Raw genomic sequence first — 10,577 nt, 5'->3', positions numbered from 1 at the left:
CTCTAACTGCAAAAATATTACTGTGAAAATACAAAAAAAAAAAAAAAAAAAAAAAAAAAGAACCACGCTGTTAAACACTCTGTGCTTTCAGTATTGTTCTTTCAAATACCATGCTTCTTCACTAGAAACCTGTCAGCTGCAAAGCTTCCAGATTTTAGGACCCACTCAATTAAAAATCCATTAACAACGCCTTTAAAACATGCAACAACCTTGAGTAGCCATGTAGCCACAGAACACAGTAAGTACCTAGAAATAAAAACTCCAATTAATGTTTGTTATAGCTTAAGGGCCAGATCCTCAGCTGATGCAAACTGGTGTAACTTCATTGCCCACAGCTAAATCCATGTACAGAATCTGATAATCTTGTCCCAAGTCCACAGCCACTGCAAATTATTTTGTTATTATGCATCCATACAATGGAATATAGTATCTATTCATTGATGTTCTACTATGATTCATTATTACAGGGAATGCACAACTTTTAAAATGTATATTTATACATGGTAATGTGCTGGTCTCTCTATTTTAAACTATCTAACTCTGAATATTTAAAAAAAAACTGAGTCAAATTCTGGCACTATGTGAAATGGCCTCCAAAGCTCAGACACATATATGGTGAAGAAATCACACCATTGCCTGCCTGTAGTCTGGCCCGCAGCAACCATATGCCATATATAGATTATTCCTACTAGGGGCACAGAGTGTTATGTAGAAGGGCCACTGCTGTGTTTGGGGATATATATATACATACATACATATGTGAACTATATCTACTGACCCACAGACACCATTCTGGAATGTTCCTTATGGCTTCTGCTGATGCTGTGATTTATGGAAGAATGGAAGCAATGGATGAGCCCCATAGTTCTGGGTGTGGGTTGCCTTGCAGTGTGGAACCTGTCAAGGTCTGGCTCCAAAACTGTAGCTGGGACTGGGTCCTTCACCAACTGAAGTCCGTGGCAAAAATTCCACTATTTCAATGGTCTAGAATCAAGGCCTTAGTATAAATCCCTAATCAGGACAGAGTATTTTGCTGTGAACAAGCCACTTATGTGACATATTAAGTTGGAAGGATTTTTGCAGATAGAAGTTGAAAGGATTTCCACCTCCCAACCCTCCAAGGAAGAATAATTACCCCATTTTATACTGTGAGCTACAGTTTTAAAATGTCAGAGTTAGAATTTCAATGACTTGACATTGTCTATTTAATAAACACCTGAAGTAAAACATTAGCTAAGTTTTGGATCCTCACTATAACTCTCAATGACACTTCTTTAGCATATGCATAGTTATATTTTTAACTGCTAGCATGGTCTCTGTGCAAGTGGGTTTGATCAGCGTCTCAGGAAGCAAAAATCCAAAATGGCCAGTGTCACGCAGCTCAAATGCAAATGCATAGGGAATGCCGTTTTTGTAGGCCCAGTCCATAGAACTACCAGAGCTCACATCTGGGGAGGGAAAAAAAGTATCACAATGTGTTTGTCATGTTGAAAGAAATATACTGTTATCATAATATTATACTTAAGACTCTTAATGAATACTGACAACCGAGGGCCTTATCCTCCAAGGTGCTGAGCACCCTCATCTCTCACAGAAGTTCATGGGCATCCAGTATCTCATGGAAGGTGCTTTGCATCATATATGATTAGGCCCTCAGTTAACAAGGGAAAAATCTAATAATTGTCTTTATTATTTAAAAAGACTTTCACTCCAGGAATATTTTCCCCTCCATTCTCTTTTCTCCAGCTTCATTTATTGGACACCTATAGAGTGCTCACTGCTGTACAGAACTTCAGCGAAGTTCTGTCCACATCTCCAGGCAATAACAGTCTAAGGCCTCACCCTGCAAAAGTGTCCATCCATGTGGACCCTTATTCTGCATGGTCTCATTTACATTCATGAAGAATCCAATTGAAGTCAGGGTCTGTGTGGAACTACACGATGCAGGATCAGGGCCTTGAAGACAAAGTAGACTAAACTTTTCCTTTAAATTTTTTCAAAATTTTTTTCCATCTCCCCTCTATTTTCCATGGTTTGCTTAGTGCATAACAACTTTTGTAGGGATGGTAGTTATCACTGATAGACCTCACACAAGAACTGTGTTCCTCATACTTTTCCTTGTCTTTATATATTAATTATCCTATATACTTAGATAAAAATGTTCTTTTATAGTCTATTTTCTTCGTCATTATTCTAACCATTTAGTACCAGTGCTATACTTGTGACAAGGCAATAGACTGTATGGTTATAACACGAACTTATGACTTTGCTGAAGAACTAAGCACAAAGAAAAAGTGAGTTATGAGGAAAGGTAAAAAATGCTTTAGCAAAACTTACACATTTGTAACAGTAGCAGAGGAGATGCAGAAAACTACTTGTAAATATCTTGCTGTTTATAAATATTTTCCTCTTTCAAGCCTGCCCAAATGAGCAAATTCAGCCTTCACATATGTTTGTAGTAAATCAAATCGTCCTAGCGAAAAATTTGTGTGGTGTAGAAAACTATTGAACTTCTTTTCTTTTACTAACCTACCTGGAGAGCTCAGCTGACAAACATTGTTAGCTAAAATCCAAACTTCAAAGATCTTTTGCTCTTAGGGGAAGACTAAGCATTTGAATTCAGTATTTTTTTTTAAAAAAAAGATTGCCAAATAACAAACATCTCTATTATTTATTTTCAATGAGAAACTGGGGGTATCTTAAACCCAGCTTTTAAAAAGATAAGCTCAGTTTTTGAATGAACAGTATGTGCAGTGATATCTCAATTACATGGGACGAGAGTGAGAGCATGGAAATGTTTGCTGTGAATTATTTTTCTGTCAATCAAGATTTAACTGTTAAATATCCTGTTTTCTATTGATCTTTATGCATCCTAAAATTTACTGCAGCTCACTGGACATATTCCTTATGTGTCTCTTCTTTTTTCCCTAGAAATTGGTGCATTTATCTCTGCCATTGCAGGTGGATTTAATCAACTGCACATTCTTCCCTCTCTTCCTCATCTGCCACAATTTGATCAAAGTTCACTTTATACAAGATTTGCTTCCCTTGTTAGAATAGAAGCCACCCCATGTACTATATCTAGATCAAAGTAACAAATTAGTTTATGAGAGAAACTTACACAAAGTGCTAGAAGCAGGCCCATATCTGTATCTTATACCATGAGCAGACTGAAGAGCATTAACTGCATTATAGGCGGCAGATTCCTGTCCATGGGAGGAAAAAATAAATATATTAGATTTCACATTAATTTCTGTAATAGGATTGGAACTTGAACTACATAACATTTACTCCTAATGCAATACTAGGTTTGATAATCCTGTGCAGCCTAAATTAGCATATTTTCAGGAGAGCTGGCAGTTTCTCAAAGAGACAATATTAAAGACACACCAGCTTGCTATCCTACTGTGAAGGAACTATAATAAGAGGCCATTAAGGTTGCATCAGGAGCATTCTGATGACCTGAAAATCAAAAAGGAATCTTGCAAAAAATGGACAGGTGGATGAATTGCTAAGGATGAGTACAAAACAATACTCAATAACACAAGCAAATCACAAAGACTTTGGCATAAACAAGTGACCTAGTAAGGGACACAAAAGGTAATAAGAAGAGATTCTATAAAGATATTATGAGAAAGATGAAAGAAAGTGTAGATCCACAACTTTTCAGGGAAGGAGAGCTCATAATGGATGATACCAAGAAGGCTGAGGTATTTGAAGCAAAATAGGCTTTAATCTTCTATACAAAAATTGTGTGACCAGATGTTAATTAATATTAACAAGAGGAAAGGAACATCAGTTTGAATAGGTAAATAACTTATTAATGAATACTTAGATAAGTTAGATGTATTCAAGTTCAAATTGCTCAAATTCATCCTAGGAACTAGGAACTAACATTAATTAAGGAACTAGCTGAAGCAATTTCGGAACCATTATCTTCAAGAACTTATGGAGGACACATGATGTCCCAGAGGACTGGAGAAAGGCAAATATAGTACCTATCTTTAAAAAGACAAACAAAGAGGACCTAGGGAATTATAGAACTTCAATATCCAGAAATATACTTGAACAAATTTTTAAACAATCAATTTATAAGCATCTAGAGGTGATAAGAAATAGCCTGCATGGATTTGTTAAGACAGAATCATGTCAAACCAATCTACTTTCCTTCTTTGATGGGGTACTGGCCTAATGGATGGGGGGAAGCTTCAAACGTGATAATCTTGATTTTAGTAAAGCTTTTGACACAGTCCAACATGACATTATCTAGTGAACTAGGAAATGATGTCTAGATGAAATTGCTATAACGTGGATGCATGACTGAAACACATACTGTAAAGACATACACATACTGAACACATACTGAAAGAAACACAGAATAGTTACCAATGGTTCACTGTCAAATGGGGAGGATGGGTCCTGTGGGGTCTGTACTGAGTCTGGTGCCTAGTCAATATTTTTATTAATGACTTGGATGATGGAAGGGAGAGTATGTGTAACAGAGTGCTGGGCAACAGCAACTGTACCATAACTCTGATCACTGGAGATAGCCCCCAGTTTGACTAGGGAATCCCCCAAGTAGCCCATGTGGCTCTAAATGACAAGCAGGCATGAGACTATGAGGTGGTTAGGCTGGCCATCCTGGATCAGAGAGGTCTGTCAACCAATAAGTATAGACAAAAGTTCTGAGCCATGAGATGGACTCGGGGTTTGCAGCCCCGACTATTTGCCAAAAATCTGATGGATTGAGCCACCCATTGGCTGAGATGGAATGTCCAAACTGTGGGGGAGCAGTGTGGGGGAGTTTTGGAGCAGTGTCTCCAGAGCCTCCCTGAGTACGTACAGGTCAGGTGGCATCAGCAAGGTATCTTAAATGCAGAAGTTAAACTGAGAGACAAGTTTGCAGAGGTGGCTCTCCCCAGGAAAGAGGACCAATCACTTTAGGAGACTGGATCAGGGGAACTCATTGCTGGAAAGGGTGTATAAAATTAAAAAGAAGAGCCTGGAAGAACTTTGACAGGGACTCGTACCCTTACCTGTTACTTGTGTGGGCAGCAGGGACACATAAAAAGAGATTGCCCATATACAGAGTATGGTTTTGCTGAGGTCTGTGGTTTGGGCCAGACACATGGGCAGGAGAAAGAAAGGAAAGTGTCTACATTTTTATGATGGTGAGGAGGAAGTGTCAAAGGGGCCTGATAGAAACAGCCTCAGCTTATTCTCTGGTCTGGTGGGAGTTGGTAAAACCCCACTGATGATTTCAGGAGGAAGTCTGAAATTAGTGTTTGTCCATAGGGATAAAAAATCACTGCTCTATAACAAAGGTACTCTTGAAGGTCTGGGAGAGGATCACTTGGAAATGGGAAAAGGCAATGGATAGGTTACCCCACTCCATTGTGTTGGACAGTCACTGGAGACTCTTCTCTTTGGGGAAAACAAGCTGGAGTTGGGGTGTACCAGGTGGAGAAAAATACAACCCTAATGAGAGGAAGTGATATTCAAGGGGAAAGGAAGGGACAAGCCAGAGGTAGATGCCTTTAGGTAAGAAGACACATGCCAAGATGAAAGGGAAGAAAAGCTTTCTCTAAGGGACTGAGTGTGAGAGGAAGGAGAACAATGTAGAAGGTTTTACGAGATGGGAGAATGCAAGCCAAGAAATCTTCCCCTGAGATACTGAGGGGGAAAGGAAGGAAAATAAGGACATAAAACGGATGGATAAAGATAATCTGAGCTCATTAATGAGGTTTGGGTGGCCCTCAACACCGCCCCCCCCTCCCCCCCCACACACACACACTGCTGTACCAATGGGAAAAAGTTGTTTTGAGGGTTAAGAGAATCAGGAACCTTGAGCAACCAGGAGCATGGGGGATGGGGGGAGGGGAGACCACCAGCCCTGCCACAAGACAGAAGGGGAGAGAGGGAAAGTTGTCCCTCAAGGTGCCCATGGTGTGAGGATTTGTAGGCTGAAACAGAATTGTGGGGGCGACCTCCACCCACGAAGTGTGACTTCTGCAGGGGGAGAACAGATGGACCCTATCAGGACAGCCTGGATTATCTCCCTGGAGACAGAGGGAGAATACTGCAAGGAAGCACCCCCAGTAAGGGGGGGAAAGCATGTGGTAGGAAAAACCTTTTTCAGCTAAGGGGAGGGTGGGAGATGGCTTCTGAGAGTCAGAGCTAAAAGAGATCTCTTGGGGGAAGATACCTTCTGTCTCCCTTCTCTGGGCTGAGTGAGCTAAAGTGTGTATGCTATTGTAAATAGTGAGCTGCAGAAATTTGTAAGGGTGATGGGGAGAACACTATAAATAAATTGCACAAGGTGTCTGAGTTGTCTGTGGCTAGAAAAGAGATAGGGCAAGCCATACCCTTTTACAGTATGCTCATAACATTTGTGGATGACAAGATGGGTGGGTTACAAGCACTTTGAAAGATAGACTTAGACTTCAAAATAGCCGTAATAAATTGGAGAATTGGTCTGAAATCAACAAGATGAAATTCAACAAAGACAAGTGTAAAGTACTTCATTTAATTGGAGAAAGTCCAGAGGACAACAACAAAAATGATAAAAGGTTTATGAAGACCACTGTAGGTAGAACAAGATGTATGGGCTTCATGTGCAGCAACGAGGTTTAGGTTGGATATTAGGAAGACTGTCTAACTATAAAGATAGTTAAGAACTGGAATAGGTTACCATGGGAGGGTGTGAAATCCTCATCATTGGAGGTTTTTAAGAACAGATTAGACAAACACCTGTTAGGGATGGTCCTGTCTCGGTGCAGGGGATGGACTAGATGACCCCTTGGGTCCCTTCCAGCCCTACATTTCTATGATTCTACAATTTAAATGTATAAATACATTTTTGACTGCAAAATAACTTTTTTTTGCAGCAGCGTTGTAGTCATGTTGGTCCTAGGATATTAGCGAGACAAGGTAAGTGGGATAATATCTTTTATTGGACCAGCTTTTGTTGGTGAAAGAGACAAGCTTTTGAGCTACACAGAGCTGCTCTTCGGTCTAACAAAGGTACTCGGAGTCTCACAGCTAAATTAAAGGTGGAACAGATTGTTTAACATAAGTAGTTAACACACACTGTAAGGGATCATTCAAGATAATGTAGCCAGTTAACACCTATGCAGTCATAGGACTAAAAAGGAGGGTTAGTGGGTCATAGTTTGTTGTAATAAGCCATAAATCCAGTGTCTTTATTAATACCGTGATTTTTAGAGTATAGCAAAATTAAGAAATTAAGCTCCTAGGCTCAGTTTTGAAGGTGTTGTGTAGATTTCCTTTGAGAATGAGGACTGAGAGGTCAGATATAGAACAATTGCTTTGTGGAAAGTGTACACCCAGAGGTGATAGGGTGTTTTGTCTCATCGTTTTTCTGTGAGATCATCTGAGAATGTAGTGATTGTCTGGTTTCACCCACATAGTTGCTGTTGGGATATTAAGTGTACTGGATGAGGTACACTATATGTTGTGATAGGCATGTGTAGGACCCAGGGATCTTGAAAGATGTGTTGATCACTGTAACAATGGAGATGTCTGCAGGTTTTTGCATCTGTTATAGGAGGATCTGGTGCTGCTTTGAGTTTGTGGGTCCTGGTCTGTGGGGAGTTTACATCTGATGATGAGCTTAGTGAGGTTGGGGAGTTGTTTGAAGGCTGGAAAAGGGGAAGACTTCTTTCAGGATGTGTTCTCCACAGAGTATGGATTGTAATTGTTTAATGACACCCTGGATGGGGTCCAATGTTTCTTTTTTCTTTTTTTTTTTTTCTTTTTTTTTTTTGTCCAACAATTAGGCTATACAAAATTTGTTTTGGACTGGGCCTGGAGCTCAGCCTGCACATGACTTTTCATTGGGGCAGAAACTACTTTTTATCCTAGAAAAAATTCCAGTGCACTCATTTAGAATCCCTCAGGTGGTCTTTTTTTGGTTTATAATTGCCCCTGTTGGTTTGTACTAGAAGAACTGTGCTGTAAGAGGTTCCCAACCTGTGTCCTCTTCTTCCCCCAGTCCCATAAGGGGGAGAGAATTCACAGAGCTAGGAAATGATACTATAATGAACTCCTGTGGGAAATTCAACAGGTTTGGAGGTGGGAGTGATGCTGTATAGACTGGTCATTTCCCAGCTCTGCTTCTCCTGCCCAGCCACTTACCCCAAAATACAGATAGCCCCAACCACATGCAGTTCTTTGAGATCTGTGAAAGGTCGTTGGTGTGTCACTTGGGCCTATTTCTTCTCTTACATGTGCTTACAATCCCTCATCTGAAATAAATGCAGGGGAGTGGAAAAATGCTGTTGCTTCATGTCAGTGACCTACCACCAGTGCAGACATTTACCAAACCATAACTTTTAAAGATCTTAAAATAACAGGCTGCAGTTGAAAAATTAATAAGGGAGTTGTCTAAATTAGAGCAGAATATCTATGCATGTTGTTAGCAGTATACTGCACTCCAGTTTCAACGTATCACTGAATAATTTACCCCTTTAACTGAAACAGTGACTGGCAGCACACCAGTGTGTAGTGAACTGCACAGAAGCATCTTTGCCTTCTGCTCAGGAATAATTAAGGACCCTATTTACACTAGATGTTTTTAAACCTTCATGCATGTGGAGAACACTGGAACAGTTTTCATTTGCTGGCCAACCTCAAAACATGAAATCCAGCTGGACCAATACAACTTTTTCAGTCGTCCTCAGGAGAGAGAAATGGGATGGAAGCTTCATTATAATTCTGCTTTTCACCTTAGTAAAGCTCTTTGCAAAATATCAAGTGAGCTGAACCCTTCACATATGTGATTATGGTAGATTTTTTAAATAGTGAAAATTATTACACCTTGGAGCCCACCTGGCAGTGGCACAAACCTTTAGCCATAGGCAAATAATATGAAGCTACATTCACATCTTCTTGCTGAACAATAGCAGAAATAGTATATAAGGGTGTGTAATCTCAAGTACTAATGTACTTACCACACAGCTGAAATTTGGAATCGTTGCATACTTGTAAGAGTATGGGTACAGCAGCATCTGAGCATATGCATGAAAAGACAGATAGGCTTTGATTTGTTTCCGGCGTTTGCGAAGAAAATGAGCTACAGACTTTACTTCAGGCTCAGACTCGGGAAAAGGACCACAGTACGTATCATCACATGGGTGAAAGGAAGCCCCCTCATCTACACATTGAAAAAGAAAAGTAGCAGTGAATGCTCATAAACAGTATGTAAGGGTCAAATTCAGGCTTAACTTGTGAGTATGGAGAGGCCTGAAAAATAGCACACAAACGGTTGTCCTACTTCTGAAAACGAGTGAGCCTGCTACCTGAGAAGAATTAATGGAAGTGAACAGCCAAGAAATCAGTGGAACAGAATGTATTTTTTTCCATTAGGCATATATGCTTGCCATAAAGAAGTCACAGGCCTCCCCCATGAAACCTATTCTTACACAGAGAGAGAAACTAGAGCCTGCTCTTCATCCTATTTTCTGCACTGGTTCTATGTGAGCGAGGAGCCTTCTTCAGGCTGCTGAGAAGAATGTAGGCATTAAAACTAATTTATGGTATAGATATGGGTTCATCTGGAAGCAGGGGGTTACACCTTGTTTTCATTCATGATGGACCAGATTTCTGTCTGGCAATGAAGGCACAGTCATGTCAGGGCACTACTAAAATGTAGATTAGAGAGAGGAACCTAAAAATGCATTACTCTAAAAGTGGATCAAAAGTAGATTCAAAATAATTGTCCTACAGTAAAGAATTCTGAATAAGAACAGTGTCTTACCATTGCCTATTTTTGCAAAAGTTGTGCAAAAAAATTGCTGGGTTCCACAGAAAGATTGGTATTTTTATTTAAAACAAACAAAAATATCAACACAGGACTCAGTAGTTTCACAAGGTCTATTTTTGAAAAAAATTGGACTCAGATTTTGCCTAAAACTAGCCTGCCAGGCTGGAATGCTCAATCAGTGGCACCTACACCTGCTACCCCACCTGGCTGAGGGGGTACAAGGTTAGGAAAAAGGGCCAGCTCCCTTATGCTAGTGATTCTAGACTTCTGGAACTGCCCCTTGGGATTATATAGAGAGCCTTCAGCCTGCCCTAATTTATGACAGAGACCAAGGAGGCAGCAGGATCAGGAAGTGCAAAGGTCACCTCTGTACCCTCCCTTCTGAGCTGTGCTGAGCGCTTCTCAGCCACAGCTCAGGTTCTGCGATTAACCTGAAGTAAATGAAGTATGTTTTACATGATAACTACACATTTTAACAGAGAGCTGCAGAACAATAGCGCCATGTCTACTATATTCCTTGCTGCCACCACGGTCTTACACACTGTTTTCATAAATTTCTTTTGTATGGTAAGTGTATTTCACTTTAAGCGGAAGGAAACCAGGGCTTTGCAACAATCCTTAATAACATGAAATATAATAGGAATATCTAATCCGCTTGATACCTTAAAAAGGGTGGCACTTATATGAGTGACGAAGAAAACTACCAGCCTCAACTGCAAATTCAAAAATGAGGATATAACTCTAAGATCATGCTCAGGGATTTGAAAAGATATCTATGCTTAGACAAACGTGG

The 10,577-nt window shown here is 40.1% G+C and overlaps 1 protein-coding gene across 1 annotated transcript in view; it reads right to left on the bottom strand.

Annotated features, from left to right (window-relative positions):
* Positions 1-924: 924 nt before the first annotated feature.
* CPA6 (carboxypeptidase A6) overlaps positions 925-10,577 on the bottom strand; it is a 101,543-nt gene continuing 91,890 nt past the window's right edge. The window contains exons 9-11 of the mRNA XM_067553846.1: positions 8,973-9,175; positions 3,122-3,206; positions 925-1,448 (exon numbers count right to left, since the gene is read on the bottom strand). Coding sequence (XP_067409947.1) covers positions 1,261-1,448; positions 3,122-3,206; positions 8,973-9,175 — 476 coding nt within the window. The 3' untranslated portion in view covers positions 925-1,260. The remainder of the gene's footprint in view (positions 1,449-3,121; positions 3,207-8,972; positions 9,176-10,577) is intronic.

This window comes from Emydura macquarii, unplaced genomic scaffold (genome assembly GCF_026122565.2).
Source record: "Emydura macquarii macquarii isolate MOO-44397 ecotype Brisbane River unplaced genomic scaffold, CSIRO-AGI_Emac_v2 contig_1477, whole genome shotgun sequence".
NCBI classification, from domain to species: Eukaryota; Metazoa; Chordata; order Testudines; family Chelidae; genus Emydura; species Emydura macquarii.
Note: the sequence above shows the minus strand (reverse complement) of the source record. Positions and strands in the feature narration are given on the sequence as shown.